At 40.5% G+C, this 27,016-nt stretch overlaps 2 protein-coding genes across 2 annotated transcripts in view; both read left to right on the plus strand.

Moving 5' to 3' along the window:
* The window catches only part of Nell1 (neural EGFL like 1), an 846,309-nt gene that overhangs the window by 556,373 nt on the left and 262,920 nt on the right, over nt 1-27,016 (plus strand). The window lies entirely within an intron of this gene.
* Nucleotides 16,051-17,244, plus strand: LOC118585947 (probable isocitrate dehydrogenase [NAD] gamma 2, mitochondrial). Its single transcript, XM_036190977.1, has one exon. It carries the CDS (start codon nt 16,057-16,059, stop codon nt 17,242-17,244), a length of 1,188 nt encoding a protein of 395 aa, XP_036046870.1. The 5' UTR covers nt 16,051-16,056.

Consider the following 27,016-nt stretch of genomic DNA (forward strand, 5'->3'; position numbering starts at 1 on the left):
TATCTCTGACCAATAGGCTGAACTGTACTGCCTGCCTTAACTGCCTACCCATCCATCCCTTCTTTTCACAGCACATTTCTCACCCACCCCTCAACAAGCCCAGCTGTGTGCAGATGGCCACTGTGGACATGCATTGTGGCTGTGAGGACCTCACAGACACCAGGGAGTGACTAGCAAGCCCCACAGCCTTCTAAAAGAGCCTTTCTTTACCTTCCTTCAACACAGAGGGGGCAAGGGAGCAGGCATACTCTGAAATGACAAGCAGGTGGAAGGGAGGAACAATGTAGCAGAAATTACGTACCCCTACCCACCAAACTGGAAACAAGGGGGTGAAATCTGCAAGGACTCTGGAGGCCTTTAACAGAGCCAATTCAGGGTGTTCTCCATGTGTAAGGAGGCCCATGGGTGCCCACATTCTCCCAAACTGAGGTGGGCAAGGAGATGCACTTATCTCTCAAATATTCATGAGAGCTGACTGCCTAAAGCTGACCCCTCAGCTTCCTTAAGTTTGTTAGGAATCTGAGTACTTCACTCATCATTTCCTAGAAAAGCCATTACCTTGTTCTTTGAGTGACTGAAGAACAGATTTGCCACCCTTAGGAAGCCCCTAGGATATTCTGTGGGCCAAATGGGCCTCTTTGCTTGGATTGCTCATGAGAGACCTAACATCTAAACTCAAAATTTCTTAGCAGACACCCGCCCTGAACTAGTTTCCGAGAGACCATTGCAATGCAGTTTGATTTGATAAGATTATGTTTAGACTAACCTCTGGCACAGGGGTTGAAGGCAACTCTCCTTAGAGCTAAGGAGCTAGATAAGAAGACAGACCATTTGGGAAGCTGCCCTCCTTAGTGATCCAGTTTCATCTCCTTTCTGTTCCCCTTTCCAAAGCACTATGGGTATTGCTCTGCCTCTCTTTTTCCTCTCTTGTATTTATGCATTTGTTTTTGGAAATAGGATAGACCAGTTCCTCTGGAAAGGGCCTTATTAAAGTGTGCAGGGGTCTTGTCCAGACCAGCCCTTCTGCATTTTCAGATTTACTCTGTTGCTGAATGTGCCGTGCTCTCTCCAGTTCCCTGTGTTTGTGCTAACTGCTGTGGTATTTTGTCTGGGTTTTCATTATTTGAAGAAATATGACACATCATTTAAGAGCATTTACTACAGCTGGGCAGTAGTGGCACACGCCTTTAATCCCAGCACTCGGTAGGCAGATTTCTGTGAGTTTGAGGCCAGCCCGGTCTACAGAGTGAGTTCCAGGACAGGCTCCAAAGCTACACAGAGAAACCCTGTCTCAAAAAACCAACCAAACAAACAAACAACATACACTACTTTTGCAAAGGACTCAAATTTGATTCTTAGAACCCACTTCAGACAATTTAAAAGCACCATGAAATCTAGCTCCAGAGGATCTGACACCCTCTTCTGGTACACACACACACACACACACACACACACACACACACACGCACGCACGCACGCACGCATGCGCGTGCTCGTGGGCATGAACACATACAATGTATATCCTTAAGTAAATATATACAACTACTCAGCCCATATAATGTTACTTGTAGATACAATTTTCAAGTCTTGCCATTTGGTATCAGATAATCAGGTGATATAATCTCCCCTGGGAAGACTCTTTCTCCCACTCTCAGGATTCCTTAATTGCTATAATTCATATGGAACCACAAAAGACTCCAGATGGCTAAAACTATCCTGATTGTGAAAAAAAATCAATGCCTGAGGGATTACCACTCCAGATCTGAATATATATTACAGAGTCATAGTAATAAAAACAATTGTACTAGCACAAAAGCAGATATGGAACAGATATGGAACAAGATCAAAGGCCTAAATATGAGTACATATGACTTCAGCCATTAATCTTTTGACAAAGATGTTAAAAACTAACTCCAAATGGATCAAAGACCTAAATAAATGTGAAATCTGAAACTGCATGAAGAAAACAAAGAGGTAACCTAGTGGTGTAGGTGTAGGAAAGGACTTTCTGACCAGAGCCCTATTTGCCCAAGAATTAGGGCCAGCAATTACAAGTGGGACCCCATAAAATAAACAGCTTCTACACAGCTAAAGAAAAAATCAGAATGGCAAATAACAGCAAAACAGCCAACAGGATGCTTGTGGGGATACAGGTAAGAGGGGACCCCATTCACCATTAGTGGGATTGTAAACTAGTGTAGCCACTATGGAAATCAATGTGGAGAATTCTCTCAAAAAGCTAAAAATAAATCTTCCATCTGAAGCAGCTATACTACTCCTTGGCATGTGTCCACAGGACTCAACAGCCTACTCCACAGATATTTGCTCTGCTCAGTAATGGAAACCTTAATATCCTTCAACTGACAAATGGCTAAGGGAACACAGTGCATCTGGAGTCCCTAGCCCCATCCTTCAGGTGTGAGTATATCACTTGAAGTCACCACAAAAACTGTTTGGTTTTTGTGAAGATACCTCACTGCATTGCCCAGGCTGACCGTTGGCTTTCTACTTAGCCCAGGCTGATCTCTACCTTGTAGTCCACTGCCTCACTTTCTTGAGTTCTAGGACTATAGACATTGGCCACCACATTCAGCACCCTTCCCAGAACTCCTCCCACAGCTTCTGTGTGCAGAACATTCAACATGCAAACAATGTTCCACTGAGCCTTTTCCTTGATAGACTCCACCAAGTTCTACTATCAAGTGTGATGTTGCAACTGGCACTTCTCCAGAGAGATGTGCAGAAGTAAATTTCCCCTTGTAATTCCCCTGTACAAAAGCTGAGAGTCGACATCATTTTCTTAGGGTCAGAGCCAACATAAAAATTTTCAAAAATATTTCTATCAAGCAGCAGCCAAAAATCTCTAGGTGTGAGGAGACCCTGACACTGCCACCTGTGGCTGAAATTTATTTCAGATAATCTAACCTATCTTTGAAAACAGTTGCTTAGTCTAACTACATGATCTTCTTTCTGACGTGCAGACTTTGGTGAGTACCACACCCTGTCTTCCAGGTCTCTAGCAAGCTTCATCATCTTGTGTTTCTTTCATATGTGGCTATTGTGGATGTGTTAATGGGGTAATAGTCAAGTGATAGGTTCTCTGTTCTTCTGGTAAATATCATTGACAGTCAGTATTCCAGGCTGCCTCAGGAAAGAGAAAGATCACCATCCTGAGACTGCTTTAGTCGGATGAGGATTTCTTTATTAGGGGTCCCTGTGAACAAGCAGAGGAATTTGCAATGTCATGACTGGCAGTGTGGATAGGCACCCAGGTCTTATTGGCAGTACAGCTCATCCTGGTGTCTTTTATTTTTGACATGATCTGTGACAGTCAGGGCGTAAAAGCTGCATGGAACACTCATCTTTGGCTGATCCTTGGGTTAGCACATTTCTATGCTCTGGCATCCCATGCCAAGCTGTGACTGAGCAAAGGAAAGCTCTGTCTGCTAGCTGGCATCTCAGCCACTAACTGATCAGCATGCAGCACACAGAGACCTCATCTACAGGAGGGAAATGATATTTTCTTTTGAGGGTTGTTGAATGGCCTCTCGCTTTTTCTTTAGGTGAATGAATTTTAGCTCCTACTCACACAGGCTCAAGAATTATTAAAAATTAGTCAGTATTCACAAAATATGAAGACAGATCTTAAAATAATTTCTCTGGGTAAGGGGAGAATTATAAATCGGAGTTCATTCATTTCCCTCTAGAAGACATATTAATACATTACATCAATTTCTCAAATTGTTAAGTAAGGGGAGATTGGGATATAAAGTGCCTCCAATATTCTGTAAGTGGAGGAATTTTCTGTATATGTGAATAGATAAGAAATGAGGATACTAAGAGACTGGGCTGTCCTCTGCTATCAAAGCATTCAGTACACCACAATGCTAGTGTGTTCTGAGGATTTCTTAAATTATAAATTTAGGCCAAGATGTACAAGTTGAGTTCAAATACAGTGAAACAGTATATTATTTTAGTCTTATTTATTTTGACTGAAGATGCTCCAAAATACTGTATTTGCATGAATACTAATGACCTAGGCAACATTCAAATTGCATGTGCTCAATTCTTGCCAATCTCTATGAGGAAGACATTACCCTTACTTACAGAAGTAGCAAGTGAGAGAGAGAGGGTTTAACCATTTGCTCCAGCCTAAATAATCACAGCTATAAGTGGAGGAGTCATAAGCAGTGTTGTCAGGGTCAGACTCCAAAAGCTGGAAGTAAGACAACCAGAATTAGAACCCAGGGCACCTGTGGCTTTCCACTTTTTCACTGCTTCAAGGGCTTTATGTAAGAATGGGCCCCAGGAACCCTTCCTGACTTCCTACTCCTGAGACAACCATGTTCAACTCTGTTAACAGATTCTCTCACCGCCCCCTTAGTAAAACAGTATGCTTCTTAATACGTCATCATAGTTCCAACTTTGACAGTTTGTAGATTGTTCCCCCACATAAGTTAGTTTGGCTGCTGGTTACCACTTTACGCTCTTGCTAGGTCAATATTCTATGTTTTCGTCAGTATGCCTGTGTATGCATGTGGTGGTCTTGAACAGATTGGGGGATATACAACACTGAAATTTCTTGCATGCAAGGCTCTTTGTTCCCCATTAATTACTTATCATTAACTAATCATCTTCTTGATTAATTTATTATGTACCTATCATAATTTATTCTTAAGTTCCCACCCAAGGAATAAGTGCCCTGTAAGACATTAGCTGTTCCATCTGAAACTCCCCCACCCCAGTTTGATTGATTCTCAGCTCACTCCATAGCTCATGTCATGGGACCCCCTCTGCCTCTCCCTGTTGAAGGGAGCTTGGGGTTCTGGCACTGTGTCTCTTCTTTTCCTTGTATTACTGTTCTAGCTTGACAAAACACCCAATAAGAGGTGCATGGTGTGAAATTTTTGAGACTGTCTCTCTAAAAATATGTTGACTGAATATTTATGGATTGATCAGAAACCTGGATTGTAATGAGCAAAATGTAAATGTTTTAAAATTAATTTAACCCCCATTCAAAACTGGTGATTTAAAAATTATTTTTTTCTATAAAATAAGCTTCTCCTCAGTATTTTTAAGGCATTATTCTAGGTTAGGGTATGATATTTAAAAAACCCAATGTATTTTTGGTTCTTCTTCCTTTGTGTCCCATGGTGACATGGTGTGCTGCTCAGTTTTAATTAGTTTGACACAGCCTGGAATCACCTGGGAAGAGAGTTTCAGTTGATTATTTTTCTAGATTGGGTTGGCCCATGGACATGTCTGCCATGGATTATCTTGATATTTAATTGATGTAGGAAAGCCCTGGTCATTGTAGGCAGCAAGTCCAGCATAGTAAACGAGAGGAAAAGCTATCTGGGAGGAAGCAAGTGAGCCGCGTGTTTGCTCTCTCCCTCTTGACTGTGAATGTGATGTGACCAGCTGCTTGAGTTCCTTGACTTTGCTGAAATGATGGGCTGCGACTTGGAATTGTAATCCAGGTCAGCCCTTCTTTCCCCTATGCTGCTTTTTGTCAGGATTGTGTTTTATTAATCACAGCAGTGGAAATTTCATTGTCCTTCATTCTGATGAGTACCCAGTGGACTGTTTCACTTTGATACTCATGAACTTTCAGTATGCAAATGTCTTGCCTTATGACTTTGGTGGGTTCTGCATTCTTTGACTTGTACGCATCTGCCTTCCACTCCTTTCAGTGGCGCTCTTATCAAATTGATGCCTAGTCTTGGGATTTCCTCATTAATTTTCGTGCTTGGGTACATCCCCTTATGTGGAAAGTTCTCACTTTACCTTCCAGTCCTCTCACTTCTTTCTATCATAGCACTTCTTTCCTGGCCATCTTTGTTTCCCAGAGCAGACCATTTGTTTCATTAGTCATCTGTCCCCTTCTTCGGACATTAGTGATGATGTGTGAAGTGGGTTCCTGGGCCTCCCTTGAAATGCTTCTCTGTTGAGTTGTTTTGGCTTCTGCTTTTTATTTTAGAAGTTTCTCATCAATGTTTTATCCTGGCTTTTCACTCATATTTAAGAGCTGAGCAGTGAAACTGTAACCACTAATATCTAGGGTACAATTTGACCATGAACTTCAGCTAGGACCCTTCTCTTGGGGAACACCTGATGGTCAGTACTTTGTATTTAGATTTGCAGGGATTGTTGAAAATATTCTTCATTACACTTGCCCAGGCAGTGTTAACCACACTCAAGCATTCAGTATGGCTTTCTTTCTTCTTTCCCTGATAGTCAATATTCAGACTGCATTCAGTTGTGTGCAGTGTTTCCTAATACCTTCTGCTTCTAGGCTGGGGGTGGGGGGCACAGCCATCTCACAGGGCAGAATGCAGAGGAACTGACTGGACATCTAATTCTTAAGTACTTTAGCCCTACATCCCCTTGCTTCCACCTGCTAATCTCTAGGTTTTCCTTCGGTGTTGGGAGTCCAATTATTTCCTTTTCTTCCTGTGATATACTTGGTATTTGGTTTTCAATATCTGAGAAGGCAGGCACCACCTTTGTCTGTTTTTAATTTTCAAAACTTATCCGCTGTAATTCTCATGACCCTTGCAAATATGCAAAGTTAAACACCAGGAGAAAGAAAAGAAAATGTAGAACTTCATTGGGTCTTTGAGAAGGGGTAATTGTAAGCACATGACTTTAAAGGACCCTTTACATAGATGCTGTTTGCAGATATTTTTAGTTCTGCACAATTATCAGCATGCTTTTCAAAGGCATGAAACTTCCATGGTGATGTGTGTGCTTGTGAGTGTGACTCTTGCACTTCATCTCATGGGTAGGAGGAGGAGGCAATGCATGGTGATGCCACATCCTCAAGGAAAGCTTCAAAGTGTGGGAGAAGAATAAAAACCAGGGTAATGAGAGCAAGGCCCAATGTTCTGTTGAGTTATAAGGAATTAACAATCTCCTTTGCATCTTATTTCTGTTGCTGTCAAATTAGGGCTGGTTTGTCAAGAGATTGTGTTCATGTGCAATGTAGAACATGGAAAAGACTGACTGTGGTTTTGGGAAAAATGTAAAGCAAGATTATCAGTTGGTACTCTGGAACATCAAATGGATTTCAGTGGACTTCAAGAACTTTTTTATTCTCTCTCTCTCTCTCTCTCTCTCTCTCTCTCTCTCTCTCTGTGTGTGTGTGTGTGTGTGTGTGTGTGTTGTGCATTTAAATCTTCTGCCTGTGTCAAGGTAAGTCTTGCTATAAAGTCACCATGATCCTTGAAGCTTCCTGTATAGCTTACTCTTTCTAATGCATGTTCCCCTTTTTAAAGTCATATCACTTAAACCCCTTCATTTTTATTTCTGAATTCTTCCATGCTGCCCTCAGGGTATAAAGATCTTAAGTTTGTCTCTGAAGACTCTCTAATCTCTGACCCCAATCCAATTACTTTCCCTGTTTGTCTGTCCCTATTTTCCCATATAAACTCAGCCAACTGGGAACACTTAATACACCCCCATAGGCCTTTCAATTTTGTTTCCATCTCAGAACACCTCTCTCTCCATCTGCACCTTTGTGCTGCTAGTCATTCCTCAGAGATCAACTGAAGTCCCTCTCTTACACATCTTTACCAGGTATATAGGTAAAACATTCCAGCCCTGGAACCATTTAGCATCACATCTCTAATCACATTTATTCATAATATATATGTGTATGTTGTGTATACATGTGAATAGATATGAGTAGACATTCACAGACATATATATATATATATATATATATATATATACTCACAATTATTCACACACACACACACACACACACACACACACACACACACACAAACACATATATGTAAACCTGAGTAGAGATGTGGTGCTAAGTGGTATTACATACACACACACACACACACACACACACACACACACACACACGCACGCACACACGTATTTCAAGCCTGTCTAGAATTCACACTCTTTGAAAAGTCCAGGAATCTGCATTTGTTCCCTAGCACCTTTACCATGGTGTTAAGAGATCTGTGTGCCTATCAATCTATTATCTGTGTATCCACTTTCATTTTATGCTTCTCTACTCACTGGAATGCAGGTTCTAAAAGAGGTGCGACAGTTTGAAAAAGATTCAGTGGTAAGGGCTGGGAGATTGCTCAGTCAGTGACATTTGCTGTGCTAGTGAGGACCTGTATTCAGATCTTTGCACCCATGTAAATAGACAGCTCTAGCAGTGCATGCCTGCAAGTTCAGTGCTGGGGAGCTAGACAGACAGGAGGATTCCTGGTGCTTGCTGCGTTGTCCACTTGCTGGAGTTGGTGAGGTCTGTGGTTGCTGAGAAACTTTTCTTTATTCTCAAAAATTAAGGTGAAGGATGAGGGAGGCATCTTCATGGATAAATCCCTTGCCACAAAAGGGTAAAATGATTGGAGTTCATATCCCTAGTACCCATGTAAATCTTAGGTGAGTGTGGCAGCTCAACTGTAATTATAATGCTATTGGAGTAAGTCAGATCCCTGGTCAAACTGGCTAGCAAGACTTGCCATACTGATAAGCTTGAATTCAACTGAGAAACTCTACCTTAGTGAATATGGTAAGGGGGGAGTGATTGAGGAACACTCTCAATATCAGTCCCAGGCTTCCACATGCACAAACATACACACACATGTACCTGCTTACATGTGTATCACACACATAAGCATGTATTTGCACATGATATACACAACACATACACACACACATACACATGCACACACATAAAATATAAATGAATAAAATATAAGATGGAGAGTTATCAAGGAAGACTTAGACCACTGCCTCTACCACATGCATGTACACACAGACATACAGACAGGGATACAGAGGTCAGATGTATCAGGCTGCTTGGCTCTGGAACCCATGTTGCTAACCATTAATCTGCCTTCATTGTTGAGGTTGCCACTGAGTCCCTGGTTGCTATTACTGATCATATTTTTCTCCTTACAGAATTGTGACAGTGTTGACTATCTTGTCTGTGGACATCTCTCTCTCTCTCTCTCTCTCTCTCTCTCTCTCTCTCTCTCTCTCTCTCTCTCACTCACACACACACACACACACACAACTGAAGATAACAATGGTCTCTTTTTGCATGTCCAGTATGTCAATGCATCTTCTCTCTAGTCATTATCCTCTAAGACTTCAAATGCTGATAGTTCCTTCACTGTTGTTGTCTTTCTTATGCTGTCTGTCTACACATCTTCCCAGCCAAGTACTTCTTAACCACACTGGCATGACCTTAGTACTGTGTCACAGTTGGCTATGACCCATGACACTGCACTTCTTCACAAGCTTTAAATTTTGAGTGCTTGTGAATGGCTTACTTTTCCAATGAATCAGATTCACAGCAGCGTTACTCTCATAGGACACAACATCACCTCACTTGGATCCCAGTACTATATTCTGAATTGTTTGTAATGTAAGATAGACCATAATTCATTGGCTCATGTTTCCTGAAATGTCTATGATCTTCTGTTATTTATGTGTCATTAATGGTTGTAGCAATTCTGACAGTGGCTGTGACAGCAAACATAAGACCTGTGCAAGCTGAAGCCAAGACAAAATTCTAGCACAGAGGGGAAAGCTGGGCACAAATCCCACCACTAGCTGAGAAACAGTGGGTAGCTGATATCTGCAGAGAGGGACAAGTTCCTTATCTTTAGGATGTGGTTACTGGTAGATCTGCATTCTGTTAAGAAGTAAGCCATTCACAAACACTTAAATTTAAAGCTTACTCTGCCCGTGTCCACACACTAGAGATCATATAGGCAGTACCAAAGACTCTGAATGGTTTTTTAAAAACAAGGATACAAAGTTGGGTGGTAGAACTGGGCGGAGATGGGGGGGGGGAAGGAATGTTCAAAATACAATGGATGAAATTCTTGAAGAATTAATAAAGATATTAAAATAGTTATGACAATTCTGAAAGACTATGGTCCATGAACTGAAGATATATGTGTGTATCCCTTGATTTTCTACATAGTTGAGAAGAGATGCTAACAAAACATGTATATTTACCTGTATGCTCATAGCACAGAAACTACAGTGAGGCTGCCCTTAAAACTTCCACATCAGGAGCAAAGCAATCATCCAAATGAACTGTTCAGTCAGCTGTGCTCTCAATATTAGCATGAAGACAATATGGAAATACAATTTCTGTACATTTGATGCTAAGATTATCATTATTTTTTCTTAGTCTGTGTTACTGCATGCTACTCTTCTTATGTTACTTGGAGAGACCTGAATTGTACATTTGATATATAGTTCAGTATGGTTGTAATATTAGAAATGTTTCATGTACATTATTTTCCTTTAAAATGATGTGGTTTAAAACCAATAGGTAGATTTCATAACGATTTGCTAGTACAGTTTTGCTTTTTGTTAACTATTTCCTACAAAACAATTTACAAATCTTTTGCTGTATTTGGTCAACTACTTTATGTATGCACACAGGCACGTGCAGATGTTTGTGTGTGTCTATATATATTGTGTACCTGAATGAGAATATCTCTGATGAATGTCATTTGTCATCTATAATAGAAAAACAAAGTTGGAATCCTCTGCTTTAGGCTACTGTTTACACTCTTGTGTAACTCTCTGATGTGTTATTGACTCTTGAATCTATATCATCATCCATGTTCCCTTATCAGGGGCTGCAGACTCATTTATTAAGTCTCTTCTAGGCTCCAGAGACATAGCATACTGAAACTGTATTCATTTTTATCATTTTCCTTCATCCAGTTTACCATTCTTCCAGTGTTGTCCATTTTCATTTACTACACAGCTTTCCTTCAGTCTGTTAAGTACATTCAGAATGATGTTCAGTTTCTGTAGGTCTAACCCAGCAGTGATACTGAACTAAATATCCATGGAAGCATTGTTCTTTGTATCTTTTGCATTCACCCTGCTCATACTGTCTGTCAGGGTCATTATTTTAGCCCAGTGTCTCTCATATTTCAGGACAGATCAACACTATTAAAACATATTCTGCTGGGGCTCAGCTCCAGGGATGTTTATTCCATAAGTATAGAGATATTTCCAAGGCATTACATTTCTTACCCAATGATTTTCTTAGAATGTGTTGAAGAAGAAATCTGATTATAATGCTATGCCAATAAATACATGCTATTATACATTTGTGCAAATCTATAACAGGTTTAAAACTGGAAGAAAAACCTAAAGCAAACCTTAAGTTACAAGTGACAAAGATTTGTCAATGTGCATTCATCAATTACTAAACACACATCATTTGCAGGCAGGATTCTGACTAGGAAAACCTGTGCCTTTGCCATGGCCTGGGTATGTGAGGAATGCTGTATCTTCTTCTCAATTCTGCCGTGACTCTATAATTGCTGGAAAAATAAAGTCCAGTTAAAAAAAATTAAATCACGTATGCAACTGTCATGAAATGCCCAGAAAACAGCATTTCATAGCTCTCCTTTCTTGTGGTCTTTCCGACTCACTTTTAGATGCTCCCTGAGCCTCAGGTTGGAGGAAGTTAATGTAATGGTCCCATCTCTAGCTCTGCACTCAGAGTCACTTAGTGTCAGTATTTTAACCAGTTAAGAGTCTCTGCATTAGTCATCATCTACTGTGAAAAGTTTCTCTGACCAAGGCTGAGATCAGAGGCACAAATAACTCTCTGGATATAAGCAGATTTCAAAGGCAGTTTGTTAACACAACCATTCAGCAAAAGAGCACCAGATGTCCCCTAGAGCCTATGACTTTCTAAGACATAGGCTTTTGGGGGATATAGCTGCTGATATATTGCCCCTGGGGATGGCCATTCACTCATGCATATGTGGGAAGTGCTAATTAGTCAGTAGGTTAGTGATTTCTAAAAAAAAAAAAAAAAAAAAAAAAAAAAAAGTATTCTCCCATATATTACATCCTGACCATAGTTTCCTCTTCCTCCTCTCCTCCAAGTTCCTCTCCTGCCTCATCCACACTACCTCTATTTCCCTTAAGAAAAAGGCAGGCATTCCAGGGATATCAATCCAACATGGTATTTCAAGTTGCAATGAGACTAAGCACCTCCCCTCATATTAAGCTTGCTATGGATATCACCCTGTATAAATAAAATGCTGATTGGCCAGTAGCCAGGCAGAAAGTATAGGTGGGACAAGCAGAGAAGAGAATTCTGGGAACAGGAAGGCTGAGTGAGGAGACGCTGCCAGCCGCCGCTAAAGCTAAATGAATACCAACATGTAAGATGCCAGTAAGCCACGAGACGTGTGGGAAGGTATAGATTCATAGAAATGGGCTAAGATAGAAGAATAGATGACAGAAGCCTGCCTCGGCCATACAGTTTGTAAGCAATGTAAGTCTCTGTGTGTTCACTTGGTTGGGTCTGAGCGGCTGCGGGACTGGTGGGTGAGAGAGATTTGACCTGACCATGGGCCAGGCAGGACTGGAGAAAACTTCAGCTACAAATGACACTCAACAGGTTGGCAAGAGTTTCTACCTTAAACTTGAGAAAAAAAGATTCCAAAATGGAGCTAAAACTGCTTCCTAGTCGTCTCTCTCAAGTTAGCAGCAGCTTGCAGGTTTGAGCTACTATGGTGGGTTCCTGACCTGTGACTTTGACCAGGAAGGAGGCATCTCCAAGCCACACATTATGCTGCTGCTGTGTGGTGGATTTAGCCTTTACTAGTACAGAAAAAAAAAGAGGTTTCTGGGCTACACACTGCTTTGATAAAAGCATAGACCCACTGTTTCTGAGAGTTGATGGCTTCCAGAGCTGATGGTAAATGTACCACTACCATGTTGGAAAACTGAGGTGAGTGGAGCCAGCAGCCACAGTGCCATTTCAGTCTTAGAATGCTGCAGTTTAAAGCAATAGGTTTACAATAAGACAGATTCAGATGGAATAGTTTACAATGTGTGTAAAATATACGTAGGCTTGAAAGAGACAAAAAAGGTGATATATACAGTTATATAAAAAATACATAGTTTCAAAAAATAAAGTCTTTAAAGAGACAGTAAAATTAATATAAAAAATAAGCCACACAAAGATGGATATTACTTAGAGAATCTGGATTGTGTTGTCTTTGGGATTCTTAACTGCAGAAAAACATTTGATTGTAAAAGCTGTTGAGTTAAGCCAATATGTATATTTTAAAGATACCTTCATTTCAAAATTTGGATCTAAGGATATGTTGCTTTGGAAAGGAGGCTCTGCTTTTGTTTCCACAGAAAGCCAGAGGCTATGGATTTATTCCAGATTCATAAGGTTTGACCAGCTGAGACACCCTGAAAGGTCTCTGATGACACCATGGCCCTGATGATCCAACATCCAGAATTGTTTCAAGGCAACTAACTGGCTCAGACAACACAGCCTCACATACTACCCCATAAGCCTACAATTTTCTTTGTGTCCCCATAAGATACAGCACACACATCCAGCATGAAGTAGTAAGAGAAGCTACACCCCAATTCCCAAATATACTAAGCTGGCTTTGGAGATGGAATTGGCTCACTCTTCTAAACCCAAGCATATTCCTAAAAGAAAAGGTGAGAGATTCTTATTTCCCATATTAGAAGAGCCCTCTGGTGTGGGACAGAGAAAAACCAATATTTTTATTTAAAGCAGGTTGATTATAAATGTGATCTCTTTCTAAAAGAGAAAAGAGGATATAGCTATGATAGGATGAAAGGGTAGATTATTGAACCTACTTGTAAAGAGCAACTTGTTTAGAAATGTTTTACATTGCTGTAGATTTTAGTTTATTGATAAAATTTGAAATTAATTTTGTTATACTGTATTAATATATTTCTACTCTCGTTGGAGGTATTATGTTTTTGTAACTCATTTAGATTTTAATGGATAATTAAGAAATACAGATTAATAATTAGTCTTCTATGATAGTCAAACTTGTAGCATGTTAGTTAAGTTTTCTAGGTATACATAGATATATTTCAGATTGATAAGTAATCTTCAAACACTTCAAAGACCTACAGAATATGGCATTTAAAATATTTTAAAAATTTAGACTTTATGGACAGTGAGACATGTATACTCCTGGCAGCACCGATTTACTTCAGAAAAGAGGATGGGCCTTGAAGACACTCTATATGGAGTTTATCTTCTTCTTGGCAAAAATAGCCATTTGGGCAAAAAACTGTTCTTGCCTAGACTGCTTAATCGACTGGACATGCAGGACCCATAGGAAGGTGACCACTGAACTTTGCTTGGCAAAATGGTCCTTCAGGTTCCTGCTTTGCAGAAGAAACTGCCAGACATTCTACAGGACACAGAAAGAAGTGACTGAGAGACTCTAGGACTGTGGGCCAGATGCCTCAACTTTACAAAGGAACTTTGGATGACTGTCCAGGCTGCCAGATGTTTCTGTCTACTCTCACAAGACTCCTGAAAATTATTTGCATCCTTCTCCATTTTCTTAGGTAATATTATATCCTTCTGAGGTCTTTGATATAGTTGAAGACTAGGTAGTTATAATTTTCCTTAGTTATGATAAAAGATAAGTTAGATATGAAAACTTAGACTCACAAACATAGGATAGATAGGATATCTTCTTTAATTTTGCCAAATAAAAATAGACTTGTTATTATAAATATACTAGATAGTGTAACTGTAATTCTTGCTTGATAATTGTTTTGTTATATGTAATTTTATTATATGAAAGTTAAAACCTTCCTTTTTGAAAAAAAAAGAAAAGGGCAAGTGCTGTGGTTATTGCTCTGTATAAATAAAATACTGATTGGCCACTAGCCAGGAAGGAAGTATAGGCAGGACAAGCAGAGAAGAGAATTCTGGGAACAGGAAGGCTGAGTGAGGAGACACTGCCAGCCACAGCCATGAGTACCAACATGTAAGATACTGGTAAGCCACAAGCCATGTGGGGAGGTATAGATTTATGGGTTAATTTAAGATAGAAGAACTAGATAACAAGAAGCCTGCCATGGCCATACAGTTTATAAGCAATATAAGTCTCTGTGTGTTCACTTGGTTGGGTCTGAGCGGCTGCGGGACTGGTGGGTGAGAGAGATTTGTCCTAGCGATGGGCCAGGCAGGACTGGAAAAAACTTCAGCTACATAAGCCTGGATGAGGCAACCCAGTAAGAGGAAAAGGGCCCCCAAAAAGTAGGCAAAAATGTAAATGAAATGATTCGTAATGATACTCTGATATACATGTAGACAGGAGCCTCACATAATCATCATCAGAGAGGCTCCATCCAGCAACTGATAGAAATGGATGCAGAAACTCACAGCCAAACATTAGGTAGAGCCTGGGAATCCTGCAAGAGGCAAGGGAGGGGGGTTATAGGAGCCAGAGGGATTAAGGACACCACAAGAAAACCCATAGAATCAACTAACGGGGTTCATGGGGGCTCACAGAGACTGACCAGTAATCAAGGAGCCTGTATGAATCTGACCTAGGCCCTCTGCATATGTGCTATGGTTGTGTAGCTTGGTCTTCTTGTGGGACTCCTAACAGCGGGAGTAGAGGCTATCCCTGATGCTTTGCCTGCTATTGATTTTTTTTAAAGGACATGGAATTTGAAAGGAGATACATTGGGAGGTCCTGGCAGGAGCTGGAGGGAGGCTGAGATAGAAGATATGATCAAAATACAATGTATACACATGTTAAATTTTCAAGAAGTAAAGAAAAGTATTTTAAAAATCATATTTGCAGAGTATAGCACGTATAATATGATACATCAGTTTATTACCCAACCCCCAAATGTTTGTAGCTTTTGGTATAGACATCCTGTGTTTTCCTGTCCAGGTTTTTGGTTTTGTTTTGATTTTTTGTTTTGATAAGGTTTCTCTGTGTAGCTTTGCACCTTTCCTGGAACTCGCTTTGGAGACCAGGCTGGCCTCAAACTCACAGAGATCTACCTGCCTCTCTGCCTCCCAAGTGCTGGGATTAAAGGTGTGTGCTACCACCGCCCAGCCCCTGTCCAGGTTTAATACTCAAATAGAATGTCTGTCAAACAGAATGTAAGGGAGGAGAGAGAATTGTGACTTAAGAAAGAATCATTGGTTCAGAACTCCAATGGATGCCATTGCTAAGAAAGAGCAAGAGGACAGCTGTGATAGTGAAGATGTTGGCAGCAGCCAGCTGCTCTGTGAAGGCAATTCTTCATCCTGCTGTTCTTGGCCATTATAGGGAAGCTGTACATAAGCTTGTGATCCCCTGGAAAAATGTCTGCTTACATCACACAGTGCATCCCCCAGCTAAGTATGGTGGAAGGCAAACTGTGACTATGATTCCTGGAGATGGCATTGGACCTGAGCTTATGGTTCATGTCAAGAGAGTGTTCAGATCAAATTGTGTGCCAGTGGACTTTGAGGAGGTGTGGGTGACCTCCACATCTACTGAGGAGGAGGTACTTGATGCACTTCTGGCCATCCGTCGAAACCGTGTTGCACTGAAGGGCAGCATTGCAACTGATCACAATCTGCCTATCACTTACAAATCTCTCAACACCAAGTTTCGAACCAGCCTTGATCTCTATGCCAGCGTCATCCATTACAAGACTTTTCCTGGTGTGGAGACCCGGCACAAGGACATAGACATCTTAGTTGTTAGGGAAAACACAGAGGGCGAGTACACTAACCTGGAGTATGAAGGCGTGAAAGGGGTTGTAGAGAGCCTCAAGATTGTGACAAAGGCCAAGTCTCTGCGCATAGCTGAATATGCCTTTAATCTTGCTCAAAAGATGGGGCGCAAAAAGGTGACGGTTGTTCACAAAGCCAACATCATGAAACTGGGAGATGGACTTTTCTTGCAATGCTGTAAGGATGTGGCAGCTCACTACCCCCAGATCACCTTTGAGAGTATGATTATAGACAACACCACAATGCAGTTGGTATCCAATCCCCAAAAGTTTGATGTCATGGTGATGCCCAATCTTTATGGCAACATTATCAACAGTATCTGTACAGGGCTGGTTGGAGGATCAGGACTTGTGCCTGGAGCCAATTATGGTGACATATATGCAATATTTGAGACTGGTTCAAGGGAAATAAGTAAAGAATTAGCTCATAGAAATATTGCCAATCCTGTCGCCATGCTGCTAACCAGCTGTATCATGCTGGACTACCTTGGTCTTCACTCTTATGCCATGGAGATCCGCTGTGCCATTATGGCATCCTTAGAAAACAAAGCCATCTGCACACCAGACATAGGAGGTCAAGGTACTACATCAGGTGTCGTGAATTTCATCATGGAATATATGAAATGTCATGGATGCTGTTATCATCCAAATTTGCTCCTGCCCTGCACTTGACTCACCCCCTCAGAAACTCCAGCCAGCTTAGCTAGCATGAATAGAGAGTCAACATTGACTCCAATTCACTGAAAGGGAAGGGGGATCATCAATATTTCATCAATATTGATCTTTCCATTGATTTTAAATGCAATAAAAATTGCTCATTTGAATTAGCAAAGCTTATTGAAATATGGACAAATGGAGGTGGAGGAATTTCCCTGAAAGTTTATTCCAAAGTCCTCACCTTTCTGGGATATGACATACTGTCTGAATCGGAACTCTTCATAAAGTTCTGAAGCTTTCTCAGAACCAAAAAAAAAAAATGATTTCTCTCTTGATCTGAGCCATTGGAATTCAGCAATCCAACTAAAGTTGATCCTGGGCTGGAGAAAGTTATTATTGAGTTGGTCAGTGTTGGCCTACTAAGTACACATTTAACTTTAATAATGACGCTGAGCCAGTGCAGAAAGCCTCCACACCCACAATGCCCCCTTTTCCTTTGATGCTATTTAAGATATTTGTGTTAGGAATCCCCTGTAGTATTTTAATGGTACATGAGTTCCCTTTTGAACCACTCAGCTCTCCTAGAAAGAGAGAAACTTCACTTAAACTTCTTTCAGTTTTACTAAAAAATGTGGCTGTCAAATCTCCCCAGAGTCACAAAGTCCATAGTTCTCTGCTATATAAACAGAACCCTGGAACACAAGCCACACATTCAGTGATTTACAATTTCTTGTGGTTTATTTGCCAACTGTGAAAAATTACATCTAAAAATCAAAAGCCATGAGCTAACTTAAATACTTTCCATTAATTTATTTACAGTACTTTAAGTTTTAATTGGGAATAAGGCAAACAAAACCTTATTAGTACTTAAAAGAAGTTCTTAAGTAGAAAATGCAAAAATGATTATACAAACTCACAATAATTTTATCAGAAGGAATGGCATGTGGATGGAATTAAGACAGAGATCTGCAACATCTTCATATCTCACTTATCAGCTGTGGATACCAGCATGCTTCATTATCACACATTAAAGGTACCAGATTGTGGGCTCACCTTTCCTAATGGCTACATATCCACAGCTAGGCTAGTTGGATGTATTTTGCATAAGGAGGAAGTGATTGATAATCCTATGTAGAAGTTCCTGAAGAAGGCTGGCAGGTAAGTGGGAATTTTAAAACAACTGGAGTAGTGTTGGTTGGTAGTCCACCTCTTCTTACATGACCCAGAACTACACCAGTGCCATTGTTTGGTGAACAGAGTGAAGATTTATCCTGCTGTCTCTACCTGTTATGCCACAGTGGCCAAATTAACTAGCCCACTCTCTACTTTTGACCCTTTTTCTCAATACTAGAGGTATGTAGTGGTTAATACCAATTTTAAAGATGACAAGATCTGTATCACTTAGAAGATCCTGTGAGGGCTATCTAGATTGTTAGCCTCTGGGCATGTCTATGATGACTGTCTCAGGTAAATTGAGGCAGAAGGACCAATCCTAACTGCCAGATAAGTAAAAAGGAGAATGTGAACTAAACACAGGTGTTCATTGTTCTCTGCTTCCTGACTGCAGGTGCAGTGTGACCAGCCACCACAAGCCCCACCCATTAAGTCTTCCCCATCCTGATACACTTGAAATGTAGGCCAAAAGAAACAGAAGTTAGGTAATATTGGGACCTTATTCAAAGCACAGCCAGTTCAACTGCAGACACATGCCCAACTATCAGCAAATGTTTAACTGTTGTGGGGTAGAATAATGTGGTTGAGCTAAAGTCTACACCCAGGTTAAAAATGTTCATCCCCTGACACCCTCTGCACCAGACTCTGGAGGTGACAACCTGTCACCTTTTACTGTTCTCCATTTTCATTGTTAGACTCTTCTACTTGAGTATCTCTAGGGAGCATGTTGTGAAGCTATTCTTCCTTGTTCCTGTATCTTTCCCATAATAACTGGTACACAGAATATAAGTAATTGCATTTTTCAAAGTAATGAAGCAATGACACTAGATTGATACTCTTACATATTGAGTTAAATAATTTGGTGCCTATCTCCTAGCATTGCTGAAAACGCAAAGAAAGGGCCACATTTTGGCTGTTACATAGCATCTAGTAGGTTTTCAAAATTACCATCCTCATTATTGCCTATTGCATGCCATGGTGAATGATGATCCTGAAGGGAATCAGTTTATTATATAAGATATTGTGTATAGATTAGCATTCCATAACATATTTTCAACCATGAGAGCAAACTATCTTCATTAAGTCTTCTGATTCTCTCCATTTTATTTCTTTTTCCTTTTTGCATGTGTATATCTGTTATACATTGTCTATGTATGCTTCTGCACATGAGTGGATGCATGTGTGTATGAACATTCAAGTATGTGCATTGGGAGCTTCCTAGTATCTCTTACTTCAAAGTATTCCCTGTTAACTTGTATCTACCTGTAGTTCCCTTTCTTCTGTTTCCTACAATGTAACCAATGTATTCCTTATGAACTGCAATAGAATTATGTCACCTCCTTACTCAAGACTCTCCCATTCAGTTGCTTCCTTTTGTCCTTTAGAGAAAGGCAGCTAAGCAAATACAATGTGCTCCTGCCTGTAGAGTGATTGAGAAATCCATCACTGAAGAGTCAGGACCTAGGACGGGGCAGGCTCTTCATTCATGTTCACTCTAAGTATTTATGGAAGGAAGCAAGGATTGAGTGAGTCAAAGATTCTAAGCATAGACAAGTGTTGGCAACTAGAACTGATTTATTGCAAAAAACTTTAGGTATAGCTTTCATCTGCAAACTTCCCCAACACTGTTCTTTTCTAAAGAATTCTGGGCCCACAGGGCAGTGAGACAGGTGCCTGCCTGTTGTGTATGTTCCCTGAGGGTGCCTGCCTGTTGTGTATGTTCCCTGAGTTTGCTTTATTACACTCAGTACATCACCTCACCTGCCTACATTCATCCCTTCCTCTCATTTTTGCCTTTATCAGTTGTTTTTAGTCTAGAAGATAAAGAATAGCAGCATTCTTTCTGCCTTTTCTCTAACTTCATTCTTACCAGGCCTCTGTTTTGACTGATGATCTTAGAAATTATTCAATCATTTAAACACTAGAGTTGGCATTCATCCCTATTCTGCTCACATAGGTGTGTTGACACTGGGAAAACTGCTTAACCTCTCTGATATCTGGTTTGCTTATTATTTTAGAAGGTCAAAGCCAACCTTCATGGGACTATAAAAATTTCTCTGGTGGTTTATTGCTAAATGGCATCCCAAATCTAGTTGTTTAGGACAAATGATTGTGTGTCATGGTTCTGGAGGTTAAAGGAAGTACTGAGAATGGCTGGGGCACCAAAGGTGGCTTTCTGTAAGTTCATAGTAATGGCTGCCTGTCAGAATCCTCAATTCTTTCCCACATGAAAATTTGAGGTAATTGATCTCTTCATAGCATGGCATGTGTTTCTAAGCGGAAAGACTGAGGCTGTAGATTTCTTAAGGCTTGGCGCTGAAAGTGTCTCAAGACTGTTTCTCCCACATTCCATTATTTAGAACAGCACTAGAGACATAGCAGATTTAAAAATAAGGAAATGATGAGAGGGTTAAGGTTAGCATTGGAGTCTGGGGGAGAGATAAGGTCTCATTGCCCCAAAGTCCCGTGGAATACAGACTGATATGTGGCCGTATTTGGAAACACTCTTGACCATAATCATTCATTTCATTCTCTGCCTTGTTTGTTAATAGGCACTGCTTAGCCAGAAGTTGTTCTTCTGACTCCCTATTTACCTCCACACCTCTATTTACTTGGCTTTAGCATCTTTGAATTCTGCTTTATAATGTGCCTTGTGTCAACTCCATCCACCCTCACTTCTATGCTTTTGCCAACTAAGGGTTATTTAAAGAGCCCTCTGCTAGTGTACCAAGTTTGAACACCTTCATCTCACATTTTGTTTTGTAAGAACAACTCATCTACTAGGTAATAGTCTTACTATATCATATAGTCTTTGGGAGTAGGAGATATAATCTTTGCATTGACCAGAACGCACCTTACATAGGAGGTACACATACCACATTAGGGAGAAGATAATAATTGCAATTTATATGATATATTTTGTCCATTGTATTCTATTCCTTATTCTCATACTTTGCACTTAATGTTTATTTAATTTTCATGTTAACCCTATTCAATGAATATTATCACACTCACCATTTAATAAAGGAGAAAAAGGAGAAACAGAGACACTAAGAAATTTGCTTGCAGTATCACCAGTATGAGGGGAGGACAGGTAGCTCCAGAATCATAATGTTTGAGTGGTCAGGAGCATTTGCGATGGGGAATTTCTCACTTTGATATAAAAGAGGACTAGTTTTCTGCAATAAACCCATGTTGCCATTTTATAGGCATATGTAGAGTTCAAGGAATTTGGGAAACTGATTTCCAGAAGCTAGCCTTGATCCCAGAGATTAAAAAACCTGATAAGCATTGGTGCTAGCTCAGATCAGAAGTTCTCACTTCTCTGCAGCTGCTTTCCTTGTGTGGTCCACAGACACATGGAGCACTGGTGTGTCTAAACATATACTATGTCAGGTGCTCTAAGTGTGTCCTGCATGTGAGCATTGTAATTCTCACATTGTTATTTGATGACTGAAGTATGAGAAGTTTAGTGTCTCTCAGGGCCAATGAGTGGGTAGTCAGTTGGGAGAGAGAATTAAAGTTTAGAGGGCAGCACCAGTATTTAACTTTCCCTACTAATCTGATTCCTAAATCAGAGTTATTGAGAGTTACTGACTTGTCCCAGAGAGAGGAAGGTAGAATTTTACAGACATTTGAGATGATCCTGCATCCCAAATTGAGCATCAAATGTTGAAGAGAGTGACATTTCAAAAACATGAAGTCAGGAGCCAATGAGATGGCTTAACTGGCAAGGGTATTTATCATCAAGCCTGGGGATCTTGGTTTGAATCCCAGGACCTATACATGGTGGAAGTAGAGAACTGATCCCCACAAAGGGACTGACTTCTGACCTTTATAGGGGTGCTATGGTACCTGTGCATGCACACACATGCAGCCCTCCCACAGCCTCTCACCCCATACTCAGCCTCCTCTACAAACAGCCCACATACACACATACAGCCCCCCACATGCATACACACACACACACACACACACACACACACATACATACACACCCAGCCCCCACACACATCCCTTCACACACACACATACACACACACACACACACACACACACACACACACACACACACACACACACACACACACACACACACACACACACACACACACACACACACACACACACATACATACACACCCAGCCCCCACACACATCCCTTCACACACACACACACACACACACACACACACACACACACATACATACACACCCAGCCCCCACATACATCCCTTCACACACACACATACACACACACACACACACACACACACACACACACACACACACACACACACACACACACACAGAGAGAGAGAGAGAGAGAGAGAGAGAGAGAGAGAGAGAGAGAGAGAGCTTTTCCCCAGCCCACATAAATAAATAATAAATTAACCATCTATTCCTTTGGGGGTAATAACTGACAAAAAGAGAGAAAACTTGGACTGGAGATGGTATGCTACTTAGATGAAAGAATTTCTGGGATGGAATTAGTAGTGCAGGCCTATAACCCTAGTAAATTAGAAGAGGAGAAGGTTAAGGTCTGCTTGGGCTACAGAGTGAGTTCAAGGCCATCCAGGCAACATAGTGAGATGCTGTCACAAAATAAAGGGAAACAGAGGGTTGTGCATACGTGTGGTGATATATTGTGTACCCCAATAAAGCTTGCCTGAGGATCAGAGGCAGAGCCAGCCACTAGATTAGACATAGAGGCCAGACAGTGGTGTCACACACCCTTAATCCTATCATTTGGGAGGTAGAGATCCATCTGGATCTCCGTGAGTTCAAGGCCACACTGGAAACAGAGTCAGGCAGTGGTGGCACGTACCTTTGATCCCAGTACTGGGAAGCACACATGCCTTTAATCCCAGGAAGTGACAGCAGGGCAAAGAAAGCTATATAAGTCATGAGGAAAAAGGAACTAAAGGAACTAAAGCATTCCAGCTGAGACCCTTAGGGTGAGGTCTCAGGGGCTTACAGTCTGAGGATTCGTGGAAACAGGATCAGCTGAGGAGTTGGTGAGGTAAGGTTGGCTTGCTCTGCTTCTCTGATCTTTCAGCTTTCACCGTGATATCTGGCTCTGAGGTTTTTTTTTTTTTTTTTTTTTTAAATTAGAAGACCATCTAAGATTCAAACAACACATATACCTCAGTCCCAGAAAACTTCCCAACACCTGAGACCCCAATGCAATCTTCAGAATTAAGCAAATTTAAAATAATGCTATGAGGTAGACACAATACATTAATTAATTTCCACAGGTCAGAGAGGAATTTGCAGAAAGTGTCCAGTTTCAGGTCATTACAGAGGTTGCAGAGCATTGACAAGTAGCATCATCAGCTTAGTTTCTGCAGAGAGCTGATTGTATAGCCAGAAGGATTTTGAGGTGGGGGATGTTTAGTCCTTGGAGTTTTCCTGACAACTTGTGTAACATTGGAATTTCAAGTGGCAGAAAGATATTCCCATCAGAAAGGATCTATTTATCACAGTTGAAAGTAATGCTATTACATCTGCAATTGTTCTGGGAAGCAAGAGGAAAAGAGAAAAGGATGTGTGCAAAGTAGAAAAAATACCCCAAGCTCACTAAAGAAATTAGAAAGGAAAATTGAGTCTTATTATCAATTTTATAAATGCTTAAAACTCAACTGAGTAAAAAGGCCTGCCGATAACACCTTGGTTTGGGTTCTGCTCAATTCAAGCATTGAGTTAGCTGTAGCTATGACAAATTTACTCCACACAAAGTAGACATACATGATGAATGCTGTCACAAAAGAGAGACTATCATATGTCTAAATATAAAACTGATTTTTTTTTCTGTTTTTCATAAAATGCCTTAAAATCAAATCATTATAAATGTTCTCATGCTAATTAAGGGACTTAACTTAGGGAAGGAAACATTGGCTTTGGTTATATGTCTTAATATTTTCACAAAAATTATTTGGAGAATACATTGAAATAAAAAAATTAGAATTACTAATTAGTCACAAAAGTATACTTTTCACAATTGCCAATTGAATGCCTTTGTTGATTTGACTAAAAATGCCCCCATAGGCTTATATAGTTGAATGCTTAGTCACCAGGGAGTAGAACTCTCTTTGATAGGATTAGAAGATTAGGAGGCGTGGTCTTGTAGGATGGAGTGTGTCCCTTAGGGTGGGCTTTGAGGTTTCAAAAGCCCATCTCTCTCTACTTATGGATCAGGATGTATTTCTCAGCTGCTGCTCCAGTGTCTGCCTGCATGCCACCAAGCTTCCTGCCATGATGATAATGGACCAAACCTCTGAAACTATGAGCAAGCCTCTGATTAAATGTTTTTTCTTATGACCGTTGCCTTGGCCATGATGTCTCTTCACAGCAATAGAATAAAATAGAATAGGATAAATGCCAGTATTTAATTAGCTTTTCTGTGGTAACTGCCTCACAGTATACCTGTACATAAGAATATCAAGATATATATGTACACACAATATACTTTAAGTATATACAGTTTTAAATGGTCAATTCTACCTGAAAAAAGACTAGAAAATACAGATTAAAAAAAAATCTTTAATAACAATTCAGTGTTGGTCACATTGTAGAGTTCAGAAATATGAAGTTATTATGCAAAATAGGTAAACAAGTACAAATATGGTGGAATTGGGTTCTTGTGATGTTATAAAAAGGCATCAAACACTGATCAAAGTGTCCCTCACTTCCAGAAACTAAGAAAGATAGATATTGATAGATTTCTTGTGAACTTCAGAGAACTTCGATAATGGCTGTGGGTTGGGAAGATACTGAGGATCTTCATGTGAAAAGATGAAATGGAATTATTTAACTGTTTCATATTCAAGTAGAAACAATATTTCTAAATGAGCCTGTTATCTAGTCATAGTCTGGTAATAATATATTCAGTTTATCTATGTCCAACTGAATCTGTAAGTCAAGTGTACCCACATTGCTGTCCATCTGATGTGTTACTTAAGTTAGTCAACTTTGTACAGACAATTTTACTTTCTTTAAATGTTGCCACTGGGACCAGTGAGATGGTTCAGTGGGTAAAGGTGCTTGTCACCCAGCCTGATGACCTGACTTTGACCCCCTGGGACCCACATGGTGGAAAGGGAGAACTGACTCCTGTGAGTTGTCCTTTGCACTGCATACACATACTATGACACAGGTAAACCCAAAATACATATGACTGTCCCCCTAACATAAGTAAATGTAAAAACATGCTATCACCGATCACAAGGAAATCACTTTGCCTAAACTTGAAGTTGTTTTCTTAAATCTTTACAGTGTCTTCTAAGCACAGCTTTCTGTGGGGAAATAAGAGGAGATTTTGAAGTTATTGTGCAGAAAACTGCAGTAGCAAAGTAAGAAGTAGAGATTTCTAGATACTCTTACAGAAAGAAATACAAAGGAAGTTCAAAAGAAGTTATATTTAACTCCTCGTGGCTGTGGCTAAGGAACATCTATGGTACTTCATCTAGGTTTGATCTTTCAATGTCATGAAAGGTTTAGTTTCTTGAACAGGTGTACTGTGTACTCAAAAGCCAACCTTATGCCAAGTTTCCAAAAGAGATGTTGGAAAGCCTGGTTTATAAATAACTTGTTTTCTCCAGGCAAAGAAATGTCTCTAGGATTGATTGATCCTTTGCAAGGTATTCGTATTCATGTTCTGCTGATACTAAGTTATTTTTGTCTACAATTTATTCTTGCCTGCAGCAAGAGCCTTGTCTGTGGTGAACTCACTAGTTCATTCTTCCTCTCACTCACTTATTGCTCTGTGGAGATTGTTGAGTAAGTCTCCTGCTTTGACCTGCAAACCTTGGAGGCCTGAGGTGTCAGCTTTGAGAGCCCAGATATACTCTCTCAAGGCACTGAGTGAATCAGCACTAATTAGGCCACTAATAGCAGAGCATGTTAAGTGTGGTAATAGAGATATGAGAACAGAAGACAAAGGAAACCAGAAGAGCCTCCCAAGAATAAGCCAAGCCCCAGCTGAGCCTTAAAACTCCAGGAACAAGAAGGGCGAAGGAGTCAAAGGGAAAGTGAGGGGCATTGTGGTGAGTGCTGAGGCCCAGACTGCATTGTTTGCATGCTAACTGATATTCAAACCCATCACAGAATTGTATTGGACTTTTGATGGGGGTTACATTGAATCTGTACATTGCTTTTGGTAGGGTGGCCATTTTTACTACATTAATCCTACCAGTCCATGGTCATGGGAGATCTTTCTGTCATCTCATCCTACCATAGAGGTTCTTACAATAAAACAGTTTGAGCAAGCCATGGGACTAAGCTAGTAAACAGCACCTCTCCATAGCCACTCTATCAGCTCCTGCCTCCAAGTTTTCGCCCTGTTTGAATTCCTGTCCTGGTTTCCATCAATGATGGACAATGATGTGGAAGTGTAAGCCAAGTAAAGCCCTTCTTCCCCATGTTGTCCTTGGTTGTGCTGTTCCATTCCATCCATGATAACACCAACTAAGATGAAGGTGTGAGGGGAACTGGAATGGGAGGACCAAGTGGGAAAGAGGAAGGAAGAGACAGCTAAAATTAAGAGCCATTAGAAGGGTAATGTGGAAACCTAATATATATATGAAGGGGATCTAAATGAAATCACCTAGTAGTG

The sequence above is a fragment of the Onychomys torridus genome, chromosome 1 (genome assembly GCF_903995425.1).
Source record: "Onychomys torridus chromosome 1, mOncTor1.1, whole genome shotgun sequence".
Classification (NCBI taxonomy): Eukaryota; Metazoa; Chordata; class Mammalia; order Rodentia; family Cricetidae; genus Onychomys; species Onychomys torridus.

Bases quoted from the DNA above. Each gene is read 5' to 3' on its own strand.
- LOC118585947 (XM_036190977.1), top strand. From the start codon at position 16,057: ATGTTGGCAGCAGCCAGCTGCTCTGTGAAGGCAATTCTTCATCCTGCT.